Source organism: Megalobrama amblycephala, linkage group LG20 (genome assembly GCF_018812025.1).
Source record: "Megalobrama amblycephala isolate DHTTF-2021 linkage group LG20, ASM1881202v1, whole genome shotgun sequence".
In the NCBI taxonomy this organism is placed as follows: Eukaryota; Metazoa; Chordata; class Actinopteri; order Cypriniformes; family Xenocyprididae; genus Megalobrama; species Megalobrama amblycephala.
The window spans coordinates 29,475,604-29,503,367 of NC_063063.1; the positions used below are offsets into that span (position 1 = coordinate 29,475,604).

At 39.6% G+C, this 27,764-nt stretch overlaps 1 protein-coding gene across 1 annotated transcript in view; it reads right to left on the reverse strand.

Moving 5' to 3' along the window:
- LOC125255173 (ribonuclease inhibitor-like) overlaps positions 1–27,764 on the reverse strand; it is a 46,036-nt gene that overhangs the window by 10,454 nt on the left and 7,818 nt on the right. The window contains exons 2-6 of the mRNA XM_048170206.1: positions 26,475–26,648; positions 19,093–19,266; positions 17,187–17,276; positions 16,097–16,396; positions 3,832–4,005 (exon numbers count right to left, since the gene is read on the reverse strand). Of these exons, the coding sequence (XP_048026163.1) occupies positions 3,832–4,005; positions 16,097–16,396; positions 17,187–17,276; positions 19,093–19,266; positions 26,475–26,648 (912 nt within the window). The remainder of the gene's footprint in view (positions 1–3,831; positions 4,006–16,096; positions 16,397–17,186; positions 17,277–19,092; positions 19,267–26,474; positions 26,649–27,764) is intronic.

Genomic DNA, 27,764 nt, shown 5'->3' on the forward strand with positions numbered 1-27,764 from the left:
TGTACGTACAGTTAACGCTCTATTTGTTGAGGGCGCTGAGGAAAAAGGATATGTGAAGCTCCTGCCACTGGAAGAAGCGGTCGCCGCCCATTTGTGGCCGCGCACCCATCAAAGCCGCGCAGAACGTCTTCAGCACTCCCGGATCGTGCACACTCCGCCGCTGGCCAGGCTGCTTCTTCTGACTTACACACCATGGCCGTTATTTTCTCGAGAAAAGGAGTTTTCTCATAGCGTTTGTAACGCAATACTCGTTCCCTTATCTCTCAGGGAACCGAGGTTACGTAAGTAACCGAGTACGTTATATACGTTTTGTTATATAACAACCGATATGACAACTTTAGCACATTTATCAGCTATACATTCATTCAGTGTTTTCCATTAATGACCCTCTGCTGCCGCCACCGTTTCAATGAACTGAAAATTTAAAACATGCTACGTTTGCCAACGAACTAAAATCGAAACTGTGATGTGGCTTTGTGCCTTTATAAAACAGCTGAAGACAGTGATTAAGTATACAGTCTCTCTGTGCTGCATGTTTTAAAGAGAAGTGAGCGCATTTGCGCACGCGATCAGCTGGTGATCTGGTGATCAAAATAAAAGCTCAAGGATATATCTTTTAAAAAGAAATGAGTACAAAAGTATTGTAAAAAAAAAAAAAAAAATGTTTGAACCCTTTTTAATGTCCAGCTACAAGTCAATGCTGTTTCTTTGTTCAATTTGCACACTGTACATGGGTTGAAGCTCTTAATTTTGAGTTTCCAGAGTGCACCAGATTGATGCATTTAACTCTAAAATGTACAAAATTTTCTTCCGGGGGAGCATGCCCCTGGACCCCCCTAGCGGAGGTACATCCAACAAAGTTTTACAAATTACAGTGTCAAATAATGTACATTTTCTGAACAAGAATACGACAACAAAAGCTCCTTTCATGTCAGTAAAGCTATTAATAGAAAATTTAAATGTCTTTGGACAAATATAGATTTGGGCTAAGCCCCGAATGTTTACAATGTCTGGCTCCGCCCCCCTGTCAGGTAACAAAACTGACAAAAAATAAAATAAATTATTTCACCCCAATGATACTAAGTAAACATGGACTGACATTGATTTTTAAAATTAGGGTTACCAAACATTTTCTCCGCGCACACTCGCAAACTGAAATTTTTACAAAGTCTCACTCCAGCCAAAGTCCCAAAGTTGGCAACCCTGAAACTGCGATATTGTAATTGTGAACACACAGCAGCTGCAGACCCGCAGCACCACAGTTTCAGAACCGCAGCCACAGAACGGAAGTGAGGGGCGGGGCTTAATCAGTCATATTTGCGGCAGAGCCATAGAGAAATATCTATATGGCTCTGATTTGCACTACACATACATGTCATTTTCTTTTGTTAAATATAAGTTGTTTTTACATGGATTTTGAATGGATCGATGTCTACAGTATTTAACAACAATACCTTTAAATGAAGTCATTTTTTCTGTTCATATAGGCCTAATATGCATAAGATATCATGATGTACAAAGAGGACTTTTAATTACCATGTTAATGGATAATACAAACTGTTTTGTTAAGGCATGAACTAATTTGTATAAACTGTGAACAAATACTTTTAACCATATAATTTTGAAAATATATTAAAAAATGTGTAACCATAAATGTCTCCCTTGACGGTATGTGATATTATTTCCCTATGTTCATGTTGTGAACTTTTGACAAATAGTATAAAGGCACGGAGGTATGGGCATTTAATATCAAAATATAGGCCTACATGTATTTAATCATTGCAAATCCTTGAACAAGTGAAACATGCATTTACGCCAATGAGACATTTAACAACAGAAGGTGTATACGGTGAGTGTATGATATTTTTGTCATGATGTGGTGAACGAATTTATATTTATATATTTATATTAAGTGTTTAGGCTCATCATTATCATTAAAGATTTTTTTTTTTTTTTTTTTTGCATTTGTCAAAAATATGTATCGTGTTAATATTAAATAAATATTAATAAAACTTATTCATTTTGTTCTCAGGGATGAAAAGACAGGTTTTTCTGCAGAATTGCCATGATAATCTTTAAGTGTTTTAAGATGATTATTTGTTTTTTGCTTGTTTTTATTTTATTATGAGCAGTTTAAAAATGTTTTAACCCTATTATTTTAGAAATGTTTTTTAAATATCCTATTTGTTTTCATACAGAGAAACACACGTTTTACTTGTTCAAGGCTTTTTTTTTTTAATGTTATGACATTTGACATTAAATAGCCTACGTTACATAATCTAAGTATTATTTGTAACAATTTGAACATGAAGGAAATAATACGATCAAATAGCCTATACAGTCAAATGTTACACATTTATTAATATATGTTTGAATTAATACAAAAAAAAACTTAAATAAATAAATAAATCTTCTCAAACTCTGACGTGAAGTATTATTTGGAACGTGGAGAAAATCATTTAAAATAAAAACGGCATATAGTTGTAGCCTATATACTCGCAGTATACACGACTGTGTTTGTATCCATTCATTGACATTAAGCATAGGCCGTTTTTAAATTTTGCTCTTTGTACATCATGATATCTTATGCGTATTAGGCCTATATGAACAGAAAAATGACTTTATTTAAAAATATTGTTGTTAAATACTATAGACATCAATCCGATCAAAATCCATGTAAAAACAACTTATATTTAACAAAAGAAAATGACATGTAGCGCAAATATGACTATTTAAGCCCCGCCCCTCACTTCCGTTCTGAAACTGCGGTTCTGAAACTATGGTGCTGCGGGTCTGCAGCTGGATACTATTGGGGCCAAACGCGCTAGTTTGCTTTAACACTGTTCATTCAGGTTAATTCAATAATAACGGAGAAATGCAAAATTGACCCGTAATCAAATACTATGATTAACAAAGATTATCTAATGATTAGAACGGGTACTCACAATCAGTCATAGACGCACACAATAGCACACAAATTGAGGTTATTTCTCTCAGTCTCAGGCAAGTTTGTTTCCTGCTTCATTTGGCTCTGTTATAGATGATGATTGACAGGTGAGCTAAGTCCCACCTTTCCAACAATATTTAAAATTTAATTGAGTTAATCTAGTAGTTTTTGGTGTCATAACCCTATTTATTAAGGTTACAAGTATCAAAAACAACAAAAGCAATAACTAGGCTTATTTTATAGGCCCATTTTCTTTTCTTTTACTTTATTAATTTTTTGTTGTGGGGAAAGTGAAAATTTTGAACCACTGGCCCGACTGGGGAATCAATTTGTCCGATAGCATTATTATTATTATTATTATTAAAGATTTCTATAGATATATTGTTGTTGTGAATTATTTTGCTCATGATAATCATGTAATGAAAGATCTGATATGGTGACAGTCCTGGTTCAGGTGAACCACACAAAACTTCCCTCTTTTCAGCTGCAGATACACATTTTGAGGCAATGATCACACTTTTGAAAGGTTGGTCTGTTTGCTCAAGCATTACAAGATAAGTTGATTTACACCAAACATTTGTGATTTAAAAAACCCTCTTCACTGTAACCTGTGTCTGTTGTCTGGTTTGTAGTTTGTTCGGTTTATTTAACTGTTAGTTTTACTTTCTTTTGCAGGATAATAATATATTTAGATCTAATTTTTTTTTTTTTTTTTTCAGGAAGACTCCTCACTCCTTCCATCTACTGTTGGCAGGATCTGACGGTTCAAGCAGGAATCTGTCACTGACCCGCCGGATGGGGTTTACGCCAAATGATCTTTTGTATGAACTATCTACATATTAATCCTTATTCACTTCGAGTCTTTATGATAGAGATGATCTTACCTCAGTTCCTGCAGTTTACAGTGAGGATTCTCCAGTACAGCAGAAAACAGCTTCACTCCCGAGTCTCCTAGATTATTCCTAGACAGTTCCAGTTTTCTCAGGTGTGAGGGGTTTGATCTCAGAGCTGAAGCCAGAGCAGCACAACCTTCATCTGTGACACCACAATCTCTCAAGCTGTAGAGAACAATGACACACTCTTCACTCTCTCAGATCGGATCAACAAGGAATTTCTCATGATCACATTCAAACTAACAGTGTGATGATAAGGTGAGAGAGACATGCAGCATTACAGCAGAGACTTTATATTTATATATATTTTTTATAAATGAATAAAGTCAGTTTCCTCTGAAATCATCATCTTCTTCTTCTTTTTGCCGCTGAACACAATATTCCGAAACTGAAACTCTGACATCAAATTCTACTACAGATTTATAATAGTGAATAAAAATAATTGATATGACATCTATAGCTCTCGTATTAACACACTGATGTGAGAATCACCCAAATACATTTTTCGGTAACACTTTCTATGAAGCCTAAGAGTATGATGCATTATAACACCAGATGAAGCCTGCATTCATAATGCATCATAAGGTAATCTTAATGCATCATAATGCACACATAATGCCTTATAAAAAAACGTATAATGTTGCATCATCTAATGAATATTCATAACAACAGTAATAATACTTAACTCTCTGTGGTTATAAATAAGAGTATGATTATTTATAACACACAATGAACATAATTATATCCACTTTAGTTATAGAGTAATATATAGGGCTGTCGCGGTTAAGGAATTTCCCTTGCGGTATTTTTGAGTGGCTCTATAGCGCGATATGCGGTATTACCGCCATTATATATTTATATAGAGAGAGAGAGAGAGAGAGAAAGAGAGAGGTCATATTCAATAACGAAACTAAATAGAGCATTGAAATAAAGAGAATGTCAAAATAAGGGTCTACAAAACAGAACATAAACCTGACAATAAGATGGTAGAGCTATTGTTGTATGTATAATAGTTAGTTTCGATCCTCGAATCTGACTAAACAAGACTTTCTGCTGATATTTCACGAGTATAAGCAGAACTAACGTTACTCATCTCTGCGCGTTCTAGACGGGCTGTCAGTCAGTGCAGTTACATTGTTGTGACACAAGGTGGAGGCAAGGGACTGTCTTTGAGTCTTTAAACCGTTCATTCAACTGCACGTTCAAAAACGCAGATTCATTCAAAGAGAGATGAAATGAAACAAGCTGTTGAAATCATTTTAACGTTGAGCGCCACTTTATAAGGCTCAGCTGACCAGTAATGCGTCAATGCTAAGGGAGAGATTTCGCTATCCTTGGACACGACAACTTTTTTTCACGAATATAACTTGTGTCTCGGCCTGAAGGACAGACGCAGGTAATCGCACGCGCTCAGTCGATCTCTCTCACATTCACTGTCTGTTTAGGCTTGTTTAGTGCAAATCTACGGAGCCTCTGACTGTACAAATCACCATGGTACACATTATGCTATCATTATTACCTTATTTAATATTTAGTACACGTGTATGAAGTGTAAAACGAGAAGGATATAGCCTTTCAAAAAATAGAAAACATGCAAATATCGCGGTTGCTGCGGTTTTTGCAGTGTTCGGCGGTTGGCTCGTCAAAAGCGCGGTATTACGAAATTGCGGTTATCGCGACAGCCCTAGTAATATATATCCCATAGTTTCATATTTTAATTTCCCAAGTTTCATATCTTGACATTGTTTTTCTGAAGATCTGCACAGTATAATACTGCATCTTATGAGTGTAATTTTACTGCTTAAAGTGACTTGAGCGACGCCTACTGAACAGGAGAGCGTGTGCTGCATCGATTGAGATATTGTCATGCCACGGCTTGAAAGTTTGGATAATTCAGATGATGAGACGACACATGTATCTCACATCACCACATGCATGTGTCGTAGTGCTCTCGTGAGAAGAAGGAAGAGAGGAAATTGTGTTTTTGCTGCACAAAGTATTCTCGTCGCTTCATAACATTAAGGTCGAACCACTGTAGTCACATGGACTGTTTTAAATTTGTCTTTATACCTTTCTGGGCATTTAAAGTGTAAATTAACTTGCTGTCAATGAAGCCATCGGATTTCATCAAAAATATCTTAATTTGTGTTCTGAAGATGAATGGAGGTCTTACGGGTGTAAAATGACATGAGGGTGAGTAATTAATGACATCATTTTCATTTTTGGGTGAACTAACACTTTAAGGACTTTAGACTTGCAACTGAAGTAACTAAATTTTAATCAAAGTCATCACAGATAACACTTCAGCTTATGGTCCAATTCTCACTATTAAAGTTGCTTATTAGAATTCATATTATTAGGATATTGGCTGTTTATTAGTATTATAAAGCCACATATTAATGCCTTATTCGGCATGACCATATTCTACATTGCTTAATCGTAATATATTAACTTATCCAATTCCTTACTAACTATTAACAAGCAGAAATTAAAAGTTTATTGAGGTTGAAGTTGTAGTTAATAGTTAGTTAATAGTGGGAATTGGATCCTAAACTAAAGTGTGATCTCATCGCATCATCAGTTGAACAAAATCAGCTACAGAAGATCAGAGTTTGCTCAATCACGTGACGCTGCACAAGCACAGAAAAAGATACAGCGGGTGAGAGCGCTAAATACAGAGAGAAGAAGAAAATCTCCCAACATTGTTTCTTTTGGATATAAACACTTCGAAATAGACAATATTTATAAAAGGAGATTTGCAGCATAAAAACTGTCAAGGGATATCAATTGAACACGACTATCACAACCTCCAACTTCAAAAAGGAAAGCCATGTAAACTAACCTGTTCGTTAGTTAATTTGACTAAATCTAGAGAGAAAAAATGGTCAAAACAGCATGTCTTTATACAAAATGATTTTTTCAACTGTAGCTTAAGGTTGTCAATATATTAAAATGATAATTAATGATGGCATGTTTTATAATTAACCTAATGTAAATTCACTGACATTTGGCATGTTTTATTTTAAATCATAGTGCTTTAATGCCAAATATTTCACTCTTTCTAGTGGCGGAAAACAATACACAAAACTGTTAATGATATACCGGTGATTTATTGATGTTCCTGTATAAAGCAGGGTCAGACATTATTAGAAATGACACCAGAATTAATAAAATGCACCCAAAATTCAAGATATAGTGGCCCCAAAACGGCCCTAGTATGAGCTTTTTATATTTAACATATGATATTTAAGCAATGTTTCCAGAATATTAGCACGGCTGCTAATGTGATATTAATTTTATACAATAGTTCACTGAACTAAAAGTTAATATTATGATAAGTGACATTTTAGACATAATATTGTCATAATTTTATGTTTTTGCTCTATTTCACGGACAGCAATAGTTCCAAACAAGCCACAGCAAAAGAGGCATGTGTCTCAGCAGCACCAGCACACAGTGGTGTTTCATTACTGAATGAATCCAGAGTTTTGAACAAATTGGTTCAGTGATTCAGTCACTTGCTTCATTCCAGAATGAAATCGGCCATTTTGAATGAATCAGTTTAATGAATGCTTCTATGTCTCATTCATTAAGACAATGATTTACTGCCACCTACTGGCTGTTTTAATTTTCCATGGCGCTGTCACGCCACACAGAGTGAAAACTACATCGCAGAGCAAAGAGGACACTGACAACACGTTGACAGACAAGACGACAGGTTACTTATAATATTAAACAAAGTCCCAGCTTTCAAAATGTGTAGTTTTTTTAAGAAATTCAAACAATAAAAAACGTTTTGTGGCTCTTTAATATGTCGTGACAGATCGTAGCTCCTGTAGCTCCTCAGTTCAAGAGGCTCGTAAACCGATCATCTACTAGTTCATTTATAGCATCAAATAAACATGAATGAACATGAAATGAATGAACATTTTTCAATTTTAAGTCCACTAGGGTGACCAAACATCCTGTTTTCCCAGGACATGTCCTGTTTTCAAATCCTGTCCTGGCCGTCCTGGTTGTTTTTTTATAAATTGATGAAAATGTCCTGGTTTTCATTGTTTTTCATTGGGCCATTAAATTGACCAGCGTTACAAGATTTTCGGTTTCCAAAGGCGGAGCATACATTAATATAAATGAGTTTTACAGACATGAGCTATTGCACGTGCAACTGAGAATATTAGTTCACATTGTATCTCAAGACATTAGTGGATTATTCCATAAAGGTAACTATATTCTCAGCGTCGTGGCTGACTTATGCCTAAATTATAGTTGTTTACTTCTAGGTAACATGGTTTCATTAGTATGCACGATTTGTGCAGTCGATTGTAACTGAATAACAGATACTTTGTTTAACAGCAGAGCAACCTTCAGCTATCGTCTACAATGAGTTCAGCTTGTTATGCTCGTCCTATTTGTACCTTGTGATGTAACAGCTGATAATATACATTGCTTTATAACTTTCATGCTTATTTGTTAAGCAACAAAAACTGCTGGGAAAGATCAGCTCTACAGCAAAATATAGATGGGCAAATAAGGAGGATGAGGAAGAAAAACAGAATGAAGAGGAAAACGAGGATGAAGAAGAAAACTAAAGATATAGATATTTTTTGTTAGTTTTTGCAAGTTTGTGAGAGCTATTTTTGTTAAATTTGGATTGCTAATACAGCACAGGTATTTTTTAGTTATTTATTATTTATTTATTTATTTTTCTACCACAGAAGAGACATTATTTCTATCATTATTTCATTCGTTATTTTTGGAACTTGCCATAAAACATGTTGAGTAACCTCTGAGAAGCCTATCTGAATTTGTGTCTTTGGTTATAGATAGTATTTTGTAATATAACAATTTTCTATCCATAAAGAGGAGGCATACTTTAAATGTATTGAAATTATAGGGCATCTTTGAGTAAACTTCAAGTATCATTTGAGTATCTCATTGCTGGGCTGAGTGTCCTGGTTTTTGGTAATCAAAATATGGTCACCCTAGAGTCCACCGAGGTTAATCTTCTAACTCCTGACTGCTTTGTCGGACAAAATGGTGGATTCTGCGTTCTGATTGGTTAGATTGCTTGTCAATCAAACTCCAGGCGAAGAGTCAATTAAAAGTATAATTAATTAATCTCATTTTTTTATATATATTTAAAAAAATAATCTCAACATTTTTAATGCTGTTGTAATTGCAGTGTAAATGCATTCACCTCTAAGATTACATATACATTAACATCAATTTAAGAGGTCAAATAAATATAATCATCAAATAAATATAATATTGTCATGGTTTTCATTATGACTGTTATGCTAATTATATTCAAGGGCTGTATTCACAAAACATCTTAAGGCTAAAAGTAGCTCCTAACTTGCCGATTTAGAAGAAACTCTTAAAAATAATGGGCGTGTCAGTCCTAATTTCAGGAGTCCTACATTTTTGCTCTAAGAGTATTTCACAAAGCATTTTAGCGCTAAAACTAGCTCCTAAATCTGTGAAACATTAGGAGTAGTCAAGAGGACTCCTAAATTACTAAGACCAAGTCACAAACAATCCTAATCCACCCAAAGACACTGTACACCATGAGACAATAGCGATAGAGCCTTGGGTGCTAAACCTTCTCTTCATAAATGCAATACATTTTGATTTATAGATTTTAATCTATGATGAGATGCCAAAAAAAAAAAAAAAAAAAATTAATAAATAAATATTTTCTGACCTGTGGCAATGATTTTCATGAGTTCACACTTACAAATGATTGAATAGAGTAAAAAAATATATATATAATTAGCGTATTTGGTGTGCTGTCCAAGGGGATCGAGGGCTCCGAGCTTGGAATTTATCTCAAACCCAAAGTTCTCCCCATATCCCCAGCCAAGAGCGGGTTGGCGGAGGGATGCAGAAAACTGTCAAAGTAACTATAGGCGAGTCGGCTCTCGTCTGTGTATATATTCCTCCTCTCAAGCGATTAGAAAGACTGCAGACATCCATGCGTTGGAACAGGGGGGCGGGGGGGGGGGGGGGGGGCGGCCGCCCCCCTCCCAGCCCGACCCCCTCCACCCCCCCACCCCTTTTCCCCACCCTTCTAGGGGTCACGTTTTTTTCGTTCATGGCTGATTTACCGGTTGAATTTTCATGTTCCAAAATGTTTGAAAATAAAACAGTTCGCCCTCGTTCAATTTCAGGGGTTCTATTTAATTACCATTTGTGCATATTCATTTGCCTGACACCAGTCAAAACGGTCCCAAAAGTCCGCGTAAGAAGCATAAAGCCTTTTACACTGCAAGCGTGTGCGTTGCATTACGCTCCGGCAAGGTTTTGTTCCGTCTTCTGAGCGGTGTCACTCACACCAGAAGCATTTCAGAAGCGAAGCGGCTGGATTCCCGATACCACGAGATTTGCTGTCTGAGTTTTTTTCATTGATTTTTTTCGTGTTTTTATGGCTAAATTGTTATATTTTGTCCGGTTTTATTGTGTTTATGCTATGCCATACTTTATTTTGTTAGCCATACAGATGAAGTTAATACACTTAAAATTCCAGTTATGGACAACAAAAACAAAGAAATTTCAAGTTTTTCAACTTCGAATCTCTTGTTGTCAGTTTCTGGCATCGTAGTGATGCGAAATATGACCAGGAGTTTACTCAGGGTGATTATTTTGACTTTATTTTGTATTTGAGCTGCGCGTCTTTGACGCGGTGTCCGTCAAAAATAGGCGAGGTGCCTATCTTTAGCGAAGTGGCGCGGCGAGCTTCTGGGACGCTTCTCAAACGCACCGCGGCGCGGCTGGTGTAAACACGAGCATTGACTAGAGTGGCCGCGAATCAGCTCCGGTAGCCACGTCGCAGCCGTAACGCGCCGCACACGCGTGCAGTGTAAACGAGGCTTAACACGTACAGACTCCATGTAGGCCTATGATTCGCTCTTTTGTTGTTCTGTTTTCTTTCAGGATCAAAAATATAACAAATGAAAGCGTTTATCTGTATTTCCGACTGATGAGAACTATGCATATACATTCATAAATCAGTCAATTTTGTATTTTATTATGAGATATTTTATTCTAATGTGATCAGTGACTCAAGCACTGATGGACCAAAGAGCGCGCATTTCGACATTTGCAGTAAAAACTTGAAATATAAATTCTCAGAAAATGCATTTAATACCAATATATTGAAACGTCTGTTTATATGCTCCATTAATAAAGGAGTCCAGACATTGGAAAAATATCAGTCCACATGCGTTTTATATTTAATATGAGGGAAATAGACATGCATGCATGCGTGACACAAAAAAAATCTTTAACTTTTAGGTAGCAAAATATTTTTTAGTAATTCTGTCAATTACACTAAGGTTATTACATTGTCTGCTATATATTTGCTTCTTATTTATTAAATACGGGCAATTGATTGATAAAACATTGATCAAAATTAAGATACAATTTATACAAAACGAATATCTTTTAAAAAGAGTTTTATATAAAACAAAACTTAATGAAGTCGTCAAAATCATGTTTTACCAAAAACAGCGCCGTTGCTAGGAGGGCGCCAGCGCCTCTGCCTTTCAGCGCCTATGCCTCGCGAGTGGATGATAGCCCTGAAGACGCCTAGCAATGATATACCTTTAATGGTAGTATACCTTTAGTTAAGTTATACCTTAAGAGTCCTCGTAGCGCGCTAAGAGACAATGTTATCGGGAAATGCAGCCCAGGTATGATGCGTTTCATGCGTAATGGAGATTCCAAAGCGCTCTTCTTTGGTCAGAACCATGGAGAGCGATCGCGGATAGGTCTGTCCTATGCACCGAAACTTTTAACAATGTAACAAAATATTTAAAGAGCATCAAGCTATTAAAATCTATATTATGCACAGATAATATAACAGTAGGCTATATTAGTCAATATTTTTTTATTAGGTTAAGCAGTGATTGGATAACGTTTTTTTTTTATTATTTAACATTTTTAATTTAAGGGCCACCCACAGTTGGTCTGGCCCATCCAAAACTGGAATCCTGGCGCCGTGCCTGGGCCACACTGAGCTGTGCGTAACGCCCACAGACGTGAAGTGACTGGTGCCAGAGTTAGAAAGGGGACAGGTGGGAGACCACTTGCCAATATATGTTATCACATGGGACAATGTGGCATTCCACCATTCCCGTGCAGTCACAGCCTGGTTTGACGCCCATCCAAGGATGATGTCCCATTTCCTTGCCCCTTACTCCCCTTTCCTCAACCCCATTGAGGAGTTTTTCTCAGCCTGGAGATGGAAGGTTTTTGACCATCGTCCACATGACCAAATGTCCCTCCTGGATGCAATGGATGCTGCATGCCAAGACATCACAGTTGAACACTGCCAGGGGTGGATAAGGCATGCCAAAAGATTCTTCCCACGGTGCCTTGCCAGAGAAGATATCAGGTGTGATGTGGATGAGAACATGTGGCCAAATGCAGAAGACCGGGCAGATTAGAAAATTACTTTGTTTTTTTTAATTATAATTCCGGTTCTTTTTCTGTTTGTATATCTGTTTGTATATCTTGCAGTAATGTCCTTTTGCAAATAAAGTCTTCACTGCAGCAATTCTGTGTCTGTATTTTTTTTTTTTTACATAAACTGTACATTTTATAAAGCTACTCTGAGATGGTCATTCATTTTTTATATTGAATTTCTGCAGCAAAAGAAACAAAATGCATGCATTTACTAAACCCAACAAAACAAAAATGTAGAGAGGCTTCAAAAGAAACTACAATGCAAAACACAATCTATGATCAATACAATATACTGTCTATTGTATAAGGGCAGACCTGACACATAAAATAATGCAGTTTCTGTAATTTTAGCTGATGATAGTGTTTTTTTTTTTTTGTCATTGTGTTATGATTGACTAAATGTTCCTGTTGGAAGAGAACATGTGTTAGTGTTTTGAATAATTATTTTATTTTAAAACATGTTTGCAGTGTTTTGTTAGACATAGTGTATTGTTAGTTTATTATTGTATTTTGAAAATTAGTTTTGGGGTTTAGTTTACAATGTGTGATTTTGAGCATGAAATTAACAGTTTTGCCAATTGTGTGTTTTAGTTATTATTAATATTATTATAATTGATTATGTTTCTCCAGCATTCTGAGGTGCTCATGTTATTTTGATGAGAGTTTATTCAGTGTCAATCTTGTTTTATTAATAATTGTTTTTCCTTCATATTGCAGTGATTTATTTCTTGGTATTTCCGGGAATTATTATGTTTTAGTTTACTAGTTGACTTTAATCAGTGTTTCGATTAAATTCTTATTTGTTCAGGCTAGAGGTGTCACAATATACTGGTATTGACGATAATCATGATATTTAAAATGATGAATAGTACACATAAGATAATGACACATAAATAAATAATCCAGTGCCAGTATCTGATCAGCAAGGACCACGGATTCAGCTAAAGATCTTCTTTACTGTTTTCTACTGAAGAAAAACAGTCACCTTCATCTCTGATGGTCTGAGGGTGAGTAGATCAACAGCAGATCTTCATTTTGGGGTGAACTATCCCTTTAATTCTCTTTCCTTCTGGATTAAACATTGTCAAAAGTTATCAACCAATCAGAATAGACCTCCTGACCAATGAAAATGATGCAGGAAAACTTATTGGCTGTAAGTGAAATGCACCAGAAAGTCTTCGAAAAATCAAAAGTGGCTCTTAAATGTCTTTACAATGTTAGAAATGTTTCAGAATGAGGCATTTGTATGATTTGTACATATAAATAACTTAGTCTGTATAATTGCATCACTACATTGTACAGACATTACAGGTCAAACCCCTCTGATGTTCGGTTTATTTAAATAAACAACATATTATATTCTCTTAAAACACACTGCATATAAAAATAAGGTAATTTGTAATTTCAAATACCTCAAATGAATTAAGGTATTTTGTTTTATTTGTTTTTATTTAATGTTTACTTGTCTTTTTTGTAAATTCAGTTCAGTTTGAAATCAAGTTTGAAATCAATCTTTATTGTGCTGCATGTAAGCTATTGCAACAAAGTTACTCTATAGTAAAGACAAATACACAGAGTGAACAAATGTTTAAGTGAGATTATATGATAATTAATCAATGTTTAAATATGTAAACAAAAGCCTAAATTAAAATCTGTTCATCATATAAAGTGGACGTGTCTCTTCAGAAGACTTGAATTAAACCGCTCCATTCAAATGGATTACTGTTACAACGAGTCTTGTGCTTTTTGAAGCTTGAAAATAATGATGGCCTTGACAAAATGAATGGACAAAAATTGAGATATAAAAATATCTATATGGCAGTATACAGTATGTTGCGGTTTTCCCCATGGTATTGAAAATTATACTGAATACTGATATTTTTCATGGTATCGTATTGAAGTTAGAAACTCCAGTATTATGACCACTAATTCAATAAGGTGAAACTTTACTATTTTCTACACAGATCTATAATTTGATTGAATATATATTAGTACAGTAATTCATTAAATATCGCCAGCTAAAAAGTAACCAGTAACTAGTACTCTGAGTAGTTTTTGAGAAGAGACTTTGTACTTTTACTTCAGTACTTTTTCACACCAGTAATTTTACTTGTAATTGAGTATTCAGCAATGTATCAGAACTTGTATTTAAGTACAGATTTTCAGTACTGACAGAAGGACGTTATTTCAAACTTGTCACCATTAATTATAATTGTTCCCTTTTGTATGCGATGGTGTGATTCTTCAATAAATAAATTAATTAATTAAAGATCAATTTGACTGATAGCATTATTTTTTTTTTTCAAGATTTCTATAGATATCGAAATATTTTGTTATCGTGATTTATTCTGGTCACATTATTCATGTAAAAATTATACAGGTGAACCACACAAAACTTCCCTCTTTTCAGCTGCAGATACACATTTTGAGGCAATGATCACACTTTTGAAAGGTTGGTCTGTTTGCACAAGCATTACAAGATAAGTTGATTTACACCAAACATTTGTGATTTAAAAAACCCTCTTCACTGTAACCTGTGTCTGTTGTCTGGTTTGTAGTTTGTTTGGTTTATTTAACTGTTAAATAATGTTAAATAAACCAAACTGTTAACTTTCTTTTACAGGATAATTGTTACGAATGGGAGACTCAGGCAGGGGATCCAAGTGCAGCGTTTTATTTACAGTGAGAATGGTCGTACAGGCAGAGTCAATCAGGAACAAACAGGAACAGCAAGGGACAGGCAGAATCGTAGTGAGGGTACAGGCAGTAGATCGAGGCAGGCAGATATCATTCACAGAACGGCAGACAAGGCAAGGGTCAGGACAGGCAGCAATGGGTCGATAACGGGTAGCAGGCAGGAACAGTAACAACAGACAGACAGGGTATAAATGCTCGGAACTGCTACAACAGTAAACAAGACTTCGCGGTGAGGTGGTGTGTGTGAAAGTCCTTTATAGTCCTGGTAATGAGCTGCAGCTGGGTGATTAGTGTGGAGTGATTGTGGAGTGAGTGCAGGTGATAAGCAAGGGAGGATTATGGGAAATGGAGTCCGGAGTGAACAGGAACGTGACAGGAACAGACGGTGATCATGACATAATGCCCCCCTCCCGGAAGGCGCGTCCTCGCGACGTAAACGGAACAGCTAGGGAGGGGGGGTGGGTGCATTGGGGACTGGTATGCAGACTTGAACAGGGTCCCCAATGCAGGTTCCAGGAACTCAGCCACCATGGTGGGTCAGGTGCCACGGGCAGCCATGGCGGGTCAGGTGCCACGGATAGCCACGGCAAGTCAGGTGCCACGGGCAGCCACGGCAGGTCAGGTGGCTCGGGCAGCCATGGCAGGTCAGGTGGCTCGGGCAGCCACGGCAGGTCAGGTGGCTCGGGCAGCCACGGCAGGTCACGTGGTTTGGGCGGCCACTGCGGGACAGAGTCCAAAGATGACCACGGTGGGTCAAAGTCCATTAATGCCCCTAGTGGATTATAGTCCATGGGCGACCGTGACAGTTCAAAGGCAGATGACGGCAGTGGCCGGGCAGGGTACCCACCCACAAGCTCCCCACCCTCAAGTATACTGCCCCCCCCCAAAAAAGTTATTGGGGAATTCAACGGGAGCCGTGGCGGGTTCATGGGCAAGGAGCTCGGGTGGCGCCAGCAGGGCAAGGAGCACAGGTGGCGCCGGCAGGGCAAGGAGCACAGGTGGCGCCGGCATGGCAAGGAGCACAGGTGGCGCCGGCAGGGCAAGGAGCACAGGTGGCGCTGGCAGGGCAAGGAGCACAGGTGGCGCCGGCAGAGCATGACGCTTGGGCGGAGCAGGAGAGACCTCTGGAGTGGTCTCCGGACCCACAGCGGGCTCTTGGAAGGCTTCTGAGCCTTGAAGAATCAGAAAAGCCTTCTTCCTCCTCCTTCTCCTCTTCCGAGGCTGAGGCGAGGGTTCTCCAGTTGGAGCGGGTTCTGGAGCGGACTCAATGGCTGGAATGCCCCCTATATCCTTAAGCTCCGAGGGGGCGGCCATCTTGCCCGTGGGCACTGGCAAAGCAGCCATCTCATCCATCGTGTCCAGGGTACTTGAGTGCGTTGCAACTGGCGAACTTGAGTGCGTTGTAACCAGTGAATTTGAGTGCATTGCAACCGGCGGGCTTGAGTGCGAAGCGGCCGGCGGGCTTGAGTGCGAAGCGGCCGGCGTTGGTTTCGGAATGCCAGCTGCTCGTGCCGAAGTCAACGGTGGGTCAGCCACGCTGGAGCGCAACCCTCTCCACTCCCTGACTGATCTAGAGACGTGATGTGACTCTGGGCAATCAGCGAAGACGTGACATTGCTCTGGGCGATCAGCGGAGACGTGACGTAGCTCTGGGCGATCAGCGGAGATGTGACGTTGCTCTGGGCGATCAGCGGAGACGTGACGTTGCTCTGGGCGATCAGTGGAGACGTGACGTGGCTCTGGGCGTTCAGCGGAGACGTGACGTTGCTCTGGGCGATCAGCGGAGACGTGACGTTGCTCTGGGCGATCAGCGGAGATGTGACGTTGCTCTGGGCGATCAGTGGAGACGTGACGTGACTCTGGGAGATCAAATGTGGCTTGACTTTGTGTTGTTGTTGTGACCGCCATTTTATGAGTGTTCACTTTAGCGGCAGCCATTACATGATTCACCATGGTGTCGCATTTCTCTGCGACACCCACAGTAAAGAGTGAACCAACTGTGAGCAGGGCAAAGTCCAGAAATTCCACGAACGACCCTCGGGGACCATTAGTGAGTAAATAGTCCTTTAGTGGTTCATTTAGTCCATAGGCAAAAAAGTCAATGAGGGCACAGTCCGGTAAATCAGAAAGATGAGCAAAATCTAGGAATCTCTGAATATGTGCCTCCAGGGTGCAGTTACCTTGACGAAGGCTTACAAGGTGCCTTACGGGATCCATGCTGGGACTGGACACGCTCATAGAAGCTGCTGGATCTGGGTTGGCGAAGTCTTCTGTTACGAATGGGAGACTCAGGCAGGGGATCCAAGTGCAGCGTTTTATTTACAGTGAGAATGGTCGTACAGGCAGAGTCAATCAGGAACAGCAAGGGACAGGCAGAATCGTAGTGAGGGTACAGGCAGTAGATCGAGGCAGGCAAATATCATTCACAGAACGGCAGACAAGGCAAGGGTCAGGACAGGCAGCAATGGGTCGATAACGGGTAGCAGGCAGGAACAGTAACAACAGACAGACAGGGTATAAATGCTCGGAATTGCTACAACAGTAAACAAGACTTCGCGGTGAGGTGGTGTGTGTGAAAGTCCTTTATAGTCCTGGTAATGAGCTGCAGCTGGGTGATTAGTGTGGAGTGATTGTGGAGTGAGTGCAGGTGATAAGCAAGGGAGGATTATGGGAAATGGAGTCCGGAGTGAACAGGAACATGACAGGAACAGACGGTGATCATGACAATAATAATATATTTAGATCTAAATTTTCTTTTTTTCAGGTAGACTCCTCACTCCTTCCTTCTACTGCCGGCAGGATCTGACGGTTCAAGCATGAATCTGTCACTGAACTGCCGGATGGGGTTTACGCCAGAGGATATTTTGTATGCACTATCTACATATTAATCCTTATTCACTTCGAGTCTTTACGATAGAGATGATCTTACCACAGATACTCCAGTTTACAGTGAGGATTCTCCAGTACAGCAGAAAACATCTTCACTCCCAAGTCTCCTAGATTATTCTCAGACAGATGCAGTAGTCTCAGGTGTGAGGGGTTTGATCTCAGAGCTGAAGCCGGAGCAGCACAACCTTCATCTGTGACACCACAATCACTCAACCTGTAGAGAACAATGACACACTCTTCACTCTCTCTAGTTAAAGATAACTAATAAAGCATCTCTGTATGATATAATGTAGCTAATATTCATCTAATCATGTTCACACTAACAGTGTTATAGACGGAGACAGACAATATAATGTGAATTTAATAAGATTTCTCTTCAGTTATCACAAATTAACATTCTTCATTTTGCTTCTTTCTGCACCTCTTTTTTCATCATCATGTTTATTGATAGTTTATTTGTTTGTGTACTCTTTATTATTTTATTAGTTTAGTTTTGGTCTCACAATGAACTATTTAAAAATATGTCTCTCTGAGCACCAGATCATGTGACTATCAGAGAAATGATCTTACCAGAGTTCCCCCAGTTTACAGTGAGGATTCTCCAGTACAGCAGAAAATAGCTTCACTCCCGAGTCTCCTAGTTTATTGCCAGACAGATTCAGTTTTCTCAGGTGTGAGGGGTTTGATATCAGAGCTGAAGCCAGAGCAGCCCAACCTTCATCTGTGACACCACACTTACTCAACCTGTAGAGAACAATGACACACTCTTCACTCTCTCAGATCAGATCAACAGAGACTTCATTATTAAAAAGAAACCAATAACAAAACCTCTTGTTCTTCAGGTATCAAAGTCCTGACTGTGAGAGTTTGTGTTTAAAGTAAAGAGTGTTAAATGTTGATCATTTCATCTTACTGAGGAGCAGCTGATGTGTTCAATCATTTACAGATCAATCACTCAATCACCTCAACTCAAGAGAGAGAGATTGAACACTTGAACACAGAACCATATTATTTCTTACATTTTATTTAAACAGATGATATTAAATCAATGAATGGTAATCATGTTGACTCACAATTTTGTTGTAATTAATGTAATAATAGTTTGATTCCTTTATTCCATTAAATGTTACTTTATGAATTATTGAAATTGCAAAACTAACAGTGACAGTTTCATGTGAGAGTCACGTATGATCTTACCTTAGTGCCTCCAGTTTACAGTGAGGATTCTCCAGTACAGCAGAAAACAGCTTCACTGTCGAGTCTCCTAGTTTATTCCCAGACAGATCCAGGTTTCTCAGGTGTGAGGGGTTTGATCTCAGAGCTGAAGCCAGAGCAGCACAACCTTCATCTGTGACACCACAATAACCCAACCTGTAGAGAACAATGACACACTCTTCACTCTCTCTAGTTAAAGATAACTAATACAGCATCTCTGTATGATATAATGTAGCTAATATTCATCTAATCATGTTACAGTTTTTTTCCGTTGCTAACAAGCATTGTTCAATACTGAAACCACATTTTCAAAACTCTTCACACAGTCAGCGAAACAGAAGTCAATGCAGACCAAACTGCGAACCATTTTTCATTGCTTTCAGACAAAATGCATTCAGTGACCACACTTTTCAAAATTCAGGAACTCTTTTCCCATTCGTACTCCACAACATGCAAAATACTATGTATTTTCAGCACATTTTTCTAATGCTAACACACTGCATTCAAAATGATTAAAAACACATTCAATACAGAATGATGGCGAATTCCAAGCATTTATGCAGTAATTATTTTAAAATATTCTCAATTTTATAGCCAAAAATTAAAAAAATAATCATTACAAGCTAATTGCAATTTTAGCTGAAATTCCACCCAGGTGATGTTGATGAGAACTTGTGGCCAAATGCAAGAGAGAGAGCAGACTAGAACCATCACTGTAATTTACTATAATGAACAACTACACATGTTGTTACAGTAATGCGTAGAATGTATTTTATTTATTCTTTTTTTATTAGCATTGCAGCCCTGGAGTTTTTTTCCTCTTTTTTCACCTTTTGGTTATAATTTTCAAGTACTATATTCATATAAAAAATGAAATTTTGATTCATTCTGATTCATTCGTGTTACAAATGCTTTCAATAAAGTGAAATTGTGTTACAGTATTCTATATGAAGAACTGATGTATGTGGAAAATCATTGAAACTTTAAAAAAGAAAAATTCATCAATTATGTAATGCTTCCTGTTGTTAGTGATTTTTAGGTCAGTGTGTTGTGAATGAAATGTGTGCTTTCTGAATGAGAATTGTTGCCAGTGTTATGTTGGTCTGAGTGAGTTTTGTAGGTGAGATTAACTGTTTGGCCAACATTCATGCTGGTAATGCAGACTGTGTGAAGAGTTTTGAAAATGTGGTTTCGGTATTGAACAATGCTTGTTAGAATTGTTCAAAAAAACTGTAACACTAACAGTGTTATAGAAGGAGATCTAATGTGGAAATATAATGTGAATTTAATAAGATTCCACTTCAGTTATCACAAATTAACATTCTTCATTTTGCTTCTTTCTGCACCTCTTTTTTCATCATCATGTTTATTGATAGAGTTTGTGTACTCTTTATTATTTCATTAGTTTAGTTTTGGTCTCTGTTACGTGCTGCGCGTGTTTTCGATGTTTTTTTTTCCCCCCTGCCTCTGTTTTCTGTCCTCTGTGCTGTCTTGCTCTCAGGTCCACGCTGATTGGAGTAGGTGACTGTCACTCTTCATTACGGTGTCGTCTCTGCAGCCAATCAAGTGCCGCCCTGGAAGTTTAAAAGTCTCCCGGCGTGTCTTGTTCAGCAGTGCAGTTTGTGTGTGTCTCAGGCGTTTTAGTTAGAGCCTGTTATACTCTGTATGTTTTGTTCCTTTTGGCGTGTGAATCCGACACTTGACTTTGTCTATGTTAGAATGTCGAGAGTTAAGAGTAACTGATTACCTTTTGGGGAAACAGTGAACAGGTAAGCAGGTCGCGCGACATACATATTGCCCGCAGTTATCAAGTGTTAGAAACACCAGGTAAGAGGTGAGCGCCCTTTCTTGTATTTTGGTTTTTATTTAAGGGTAGGTATAGTTATGGCGTCGGGTGCGCCGAAGATCTCGGGTTTTCTTTTCACATTTTTCTTTGGTTAGTAAGTTAGAGGGTTTGAGAATTTAGTTTATGAATTGTTTTGTTTTATTCCTTTCTTTAATTTGGCGCCACCCTAGTTCCTTTTCCCCAGTAGTTAATTGTAAATTTCTTTATCCATTCTTCTATATAAATGCATTGTATTATAGCGCACTCACACTGATTAGTGGCTTCGGCTTGACGTACCAACATTAAACAAATTAATTGTACCCGCTTTTGTGTGCCTGGTCTTTTCTGCTGCCCGCTCCATTACAGCAATGTTAAAAACTAAATGTTGCGTTCTACCCTAGACCTTTAAAAGTTCGTAACATTTAATGGGGGCTCGTCCGGGATCAATATCTCCCGTGATATTAAACATTGCTGGAGTGGGAAGTAGAATGGCCATGGCTCTTTTGTAATTTATTTGAAGGGCGTGACTGGTTAACCGGGTTTGTTTCGGCGTGGCAATGGCCGATTTTGATTTAGATAATTTCGTTAAAACGCCATCTGTTGAGCAGCTTAACAAGTGCCGAAAAGATGATTTGCTATGCATCGCTGCTCATTATAAAATTGCGGTTACGAAGCAACAGCTTAAGAGAGATATTAAGAGCATTATCGTACAAAGGTTGGTGGAACTGGGTGTTTTGGTTTTGCCTGCTGGAGCAGACGAAGATTCTCTCAGCACCGACGTTCACTCAAATGTGTCTGGTGATGAGGAGCAGGGTGGAACGGCTGAGGTGGAGGGGTCTGAGACCAAGGCTGTTCTGCCGCCCTTTGAACCTTTTTCTCCGATCTCTGTTGGGTCGGTAGGTGATGCCCAGCTGAAAGTTCGCTTGGCGCGTGTCCAAATGGAAGCGCAGGAACGGGCAGAGAGTCGTCGGGCTGAGATGAAGTTACGACTTGAAGTTCGCAGGTTAGAAATTGAGGCGGAAAAGCAGGTTAAACTGCGTGAACTGGAGCTGAACGCAGCTAAAATTTCACCTGCCCCAGTTGTTCCACCGGTGCAGGCTGCTGGCGCTCCGTCAGGGGCTGGGTTAGCAGTAACCACCTTTGACGTGAGTAAGCATATCTCTCTCGTACCGCAATTTCGAGAAGCAGAAGTCGACTCATATTTTGGTGTGTTTGAGCGTATCGCGTCCGCACTAAATTGGTCTAGGGAAGTGTGGCCTTTATTGTTGCAGTGCAAATTAACTGGTAAGGCACAGGAGGTATGTGCAACTCTATCTTTAGAAGATAGTTTAAATTACGACATGATGAAAGCTGCAATCTTGCGCGCTTATGAGTTAGTACCAGAAGCTTATAGGCAACGGTTTAGAGGCCACAAAAAAAATTCCAGTCAATCGTTCGTTGAATTCGCCAGAGAGAAAGGTGTTTTATTTGACAAGTGGTGCGCGTCGAGTAAAGTTACAGATTTTAAGACGCTACGAGAACTTGTTCTTTTAGAAGAATTTAAGAACTGTATTCCCGAACGTGTCGTTGTTTATTTAAATGAACAAAAGGTGACTTCTTTATCTCATGCGTCTGTCCTGGCAGATGAATTCGTGCTAACACATAAGAACGTATTTACCACCGTCCGTTCTGATAAACCCACGTCCGTTCCTTTGATTAACCAGTCACGACCGAAAGCAGGTGCTCCGAAGTCAAAAGAGGATCGAGAATGCTTTTATTGTCATAAGTCTGGTCATTTAATTGCTGACTGTTCTGTGCTGAAACGAAAGCAGCAGGGCTCTGCGACCAAGAGCGTTGGTTTTGTAAAGGCTGTTGATGTTGCAAATGTTGAGCGTGATGGTAGGCCAGATTCTAGTTATGAACCGTTCTTGACGGAAGGATTAATTTCTATTACGGGTAAGTCTACAGAACAGGTAAGAATTAAAATGCTCCGCGACACTGGTACTACTCAATCCTTTGTGGTTGCAGGTGTACTGCCGTTCTCTGAGCAGACCTTTTGTGGCAGTAATGTGTTGGTACAGGGCATAGAGATGGGTCTCCTTAAAGTGCCGTTACATCAGGTGCATTTGCAGTCTGAGCTGTGTACAGGTTTTGTAAAAGTAGGAGTTCGTGAATGTTTGCCTGTGAAAGGGGTACAATTTATCCTCGGCAATGACTTAGCTGGTGGGAAGGTTTTTCCCGTGTTGGAGGTTTTTGATAACCCTGTGTTAGATCAGGCCGATGAGGTGTCCGAGATGTATCCTGAAATTTTTCCGGCTTGCGCCGTTACGCGAGCCCAGGCTCGTAAGAAAGATGTTTTTGATTTGTCGTCCTCTTTTATTGCACCTGTACTTGCCGATGACGTTTTACCGCCGGTGGAAGGTAAGACTGTTGAAGAATCCTCTCCTATCAGTTCGCACTGTTTGAAGTTGCCCGTGACGCGTGAGAAAATTATTTCTGCACAAACAGCTGACGTGACTTTGCGAAAATGTTTCTCTGCGGTTGTTCCTTTGGAGGAAGCACAACAGAGAAAATCTGCTTATTTCGTCGAAAATGGCTTATTGATGCGTAAGTGGTGTTCTGATGTTAAGGATGATTCGGAATGGAATGTGGTGTATCAAATCGTGATTCCCTCATGTTATCGTCAGCAAGTTCTATCCTTAGCTCATGATCATGATTTATCAGGACATTTAGGCATTAAGAAAACATATAATCGAATTCTGAGGCATTTCTTTTGGCCTCGCCTAAAAACTGATGTCGCTCATTTCTGCCGCACTTGTCACACTTGTCAGGTTACTGGCAAACCGAATCAGGTAATTCCCCCTGCGCCGCTCGTTCCTATTCCAGTGGTAGGAGAACCGTTTGAGCACGTAATCGTTGATTGCGTAGGACCTCTACCTAAAACTAAAAACGGTAATCAATTTCTTTTAACAATCATGTGTAGTGCTACGCGTTTTCCTGAGGCGATTCCATTGAGAAAAATCACAGCTCCGGTAATCATTAAAGCGCTTGTGAAATTCTTTTCTACGTTTGGCTTACCGAAGGTCGTGCAAAGCGATCAAGGTACTAACTTTCTTTCTAAACTTTTTTCACAAGTTTTGACTACCTTGAATATTTCTCATAGAGTTGCAAGCGCCTATCACCCAGAGACTCAAGGGGCTCTTGAACGCTTCCATCAAACGTTGAAAGCGATGCTCAGGAAGTACTGCATGGATACAGGTAAGGATTGGGACGAGGGGGTACCGTTGGTTTTGTTTGCGGCTAGAGAGGCTGTGCAGGAAAGCCTTGGTTTTAGTCCCGCTGAGCTCGTGTTCGGACATACTGTCCGAGGTCCTTTAAAAATGCTCAAAGAAAATATTCTGTCTCTTGATTCCAGCCCGAAAACGAACGTTTTGGATTACGTTAGTAAATTCCGTGAGCGGTTGCATAAAGTTTGTTCTATGGCGAGAGATTCATTGACTGTTGCTCAGGAAAAGATGAAACGTCAGTTTGATCATAAATCTGTTCAGCGCTGTTTTCAAGAAGGAGATCAGGTGTTGGTGTTACTCCCTGTTGTTGGCTCTGCTTTATCTGCACGTTTCTCAGGTCCTTACCAAGTGTCAAAGAAGTTGAGTGACACCGATTATGTGGTTTGTACTCCCGACAGAAAGAGAAAGTCTCGCGTGTGTCATGTGAACATGTTAAAAGCATATCACAGTAGAGAATCTTCCCAGACTGAAGTTTCTGCTGTTGCTGATGTTCCAGCTCATGGTCCAGCTCTTGTAGCTATAGCCTATGGTGGAGTGACTGCCGCTTGTGATGCTGATGCTGAGGATGATGGTATAGGGTCCCGTCATGCATATCAACAATGTGCTAGACTTAAGAATTCTGAGGTATTAAGCGAATTACCATCTCACTTAAAACATCTATCGGAAGAACAACGAAGTGATATTATGCATCTGATTAACGATTTCCCTTCTCTGTTTAATGACGTTCCTTCTCGCACTTCAGTTCTGCAGCATGATATTAATGTAGGTGATGCCACTCCGTTAAGCAGCATCGTACCGCACAAAGAGAGCTGCGTTTACGTCGATTAAATCTCTTTTGTGTAGCGCTCCTGTTTTGATGGCTCCTAATCTTGATTCTGAGTTTAAATTGGAGGTGGATGCCAGCGCGGTTGGTGCCGGAGCCGTGCTGTTGCAGGAGGATGCGGACGGAATTGATCATCCCGTCTGCTACTTCTCGCGTAAGTTTAACAAACATCAAATTAATTATTCGACGGTGGTCTGATCGAGAAGGAGATGGCTTACTTGTTGGTTTAAATTGGAGGTGGATGCACTGCTTAGGAGGATGGCCCTTCAATACCCAAATTTCGACGTGTATGTTGGCCCCAGTCTAACTGTCCAGTTACTGTATTTACGGATCATAACCCTCTAGTGTTTTTGTCGCGTATGTACAATCAGAATCAACGCTTAATGCGTTGGTCCCTGATTGTACAGAGTTACAATTTGGTCATAAAGCACAAGAGAGGTGCGGAGAACGTGTTCGCTGATGCCCTCTCTAGGGTGTAATTGTGCTACCTGTTTATTGCTGAAATAACAAATATATGCAATTTCATATAGTTTGTTCTTGTGGGCGGGAGTGTTACGTGCTGCGCGTGTTTTCGATGTTTTTTTTTTCCCCTGCCTCTGTTTTCTGTCCTCTGTGCTGTCTTGCTCTCAGGTCCACGCTGATTGGAGTAGGTGACTGTCACTCTTCATTACGGTGTCGTCTCTGCAGCCAATCAAGTGCCGCCCTGGAAGTTTAAAAGTCTCCCGGCGTGTCTTGTTCAGCAGTGCAGTTTGTGTGTGTCTCAGGCGTTTTAGTTAGAGCCTGTTATACTCTGTATGTTTTGTTCCTTTTGGCGTGTGAATCCGACACTTGACTTTGTCTATGTTAGAATGTCGAGAGTTAAGAGTAACTGATTACCTTTTGGGGAAACAGTGAACAGGTAAGCAGGTCGCGCGACATACATATTGCCCGCAGTTATCAAGTGTTAGAAACACCAGGTAAGAGGTGAGCGCCCTTTCTTGTATTTTGGTTTTTATTTGAGGGTAGGTATAGTTATGGCGTCGGGTGCGCCGAAGATCTCGGGTTTTCTTTTCACATTTTTCTTTGGTTAGTAAGTTTAGAGGGTTTGAGAATTTAGTTTATGAATTGTTTTGTTTTATTCCTTTCTTTAATTTGGCGCCACCCTAGTTCCTTTTCCCCAGTAGTTAATTGTAAATTTCTTTATCCATTCTTCTATATAAATGCATTGTATTATAGCGCACTCACACTGATTAGTGGCTTCGGCTTGACGTACCAACATTAAACAAATTAATTGTACCCGCTTTTGTGTGCCTGGTCTTTTCTGCTGCCCGCTCCATTACAGCAATGTTAAAAACTAAATGTTGCGTTCTACCCTAGACCTTTAAAAGTTCGTAACAGTCTCACAATGAACTATTTAAAAATATGTCTCTCTGAGCACCAGATCATGTGACTATCAGAGAAATGATCTTACCCCAGATCCTCCAGTTTACAGTGAGGATTCTCCAGTACAGCAGAAAACATCTTCACTCCCGAGTCTCCTAGTTTATTCCCAGACAGAATCAGTTTTCTCAGGTGTGAGGGGTTTGATCTCAGAGCTGAAGCCAGAGCAGCACAACCTTCATCTGTGACACCACACTTAATCAACCTGCAGAGAACAATGACGCACTCTTCACTCTCTCAGATCAGATCAACAGACTTCATTATTAAAAAGAAACCAAAAACAAAACCTCTTGTTCAAAGGTATTCAGGTATCAAAGTCCTGACTGTGAGAGTTTGTGTTTAAAGTAAAGAGTGTTAAATGTTGATCATTGTTACGGCCGGTGCCTTGTGTGTGTTTTTGACGTCATGACTCGCCCTCTGTGCACCTGCATCTAGTTGCATGTGCTTATATGGAGGACGCTGAAGGAGACTGGAGAGAGGAGACACACCAGCAAACAAGCTTTTGGAAGAGTGTGGCTATTGTCAAAGTGGGACATGTGATCGCTGAGTGTAGAATTTTAAAACGAAAACAAGAGCGTCCGGATTCTTCGGTGAATCAACCTCGGGTTTCAGTATTGGTGAAAGTCATGTCTCCGCAGCCTGTGACTTCTGTAGTTCCTGATGCGTGCTTTTAGCCTGTCATGTTTGACGGTTTTGTGTCCTTGACTGGTTGTGTTGAGGATCAGAGAGCTGTCAAAATATTACGTGACACTGGGGGATCGAAATCTTTTATATTGTCTAAATCTCTACCCTTTGGTGCAGAGTCTGCGTGTGGCACTAGTACTATTGTACAGGGAATATAAATGGGCTTTGTACCTGTTCCCCTTTATTGTGTTTGGGTATCGTCTGATTTGGTCTCTGGATGTTTTAATGTCGCGGTTCGTTCTTCTCTTCTGTACAGGGCGTTGATTTTATTATGGGCAATGATCTTGCTAGAGGTAAAGTAATGCCGGTTATGCACGTTACTAATACTCCACTTACTGATCCACAACCTGATGGGTTGGCTGAAAGTTTTCCGAATGTATTTGCTGTTAGTGCAGTTACGACCTGGGCCGCATTAATGCACGGGCTTACCTGGGCTTAAACCCAGGGCCCCAGGCTGAGGGAGGGCCCTGGTGATGCCTGAAAAAAATATAACCACATTTTATAATGTGATGACTGTCCCTTTAACATCGCTTTTCTTTGAATACATGTGCGGTCCTGAGCGTGAAGTGCATCAAGACGCGCCGCGTCTAGCAGCAAGCAACTCACAGTATCAGTATCTGGACAACGCGGACAGACC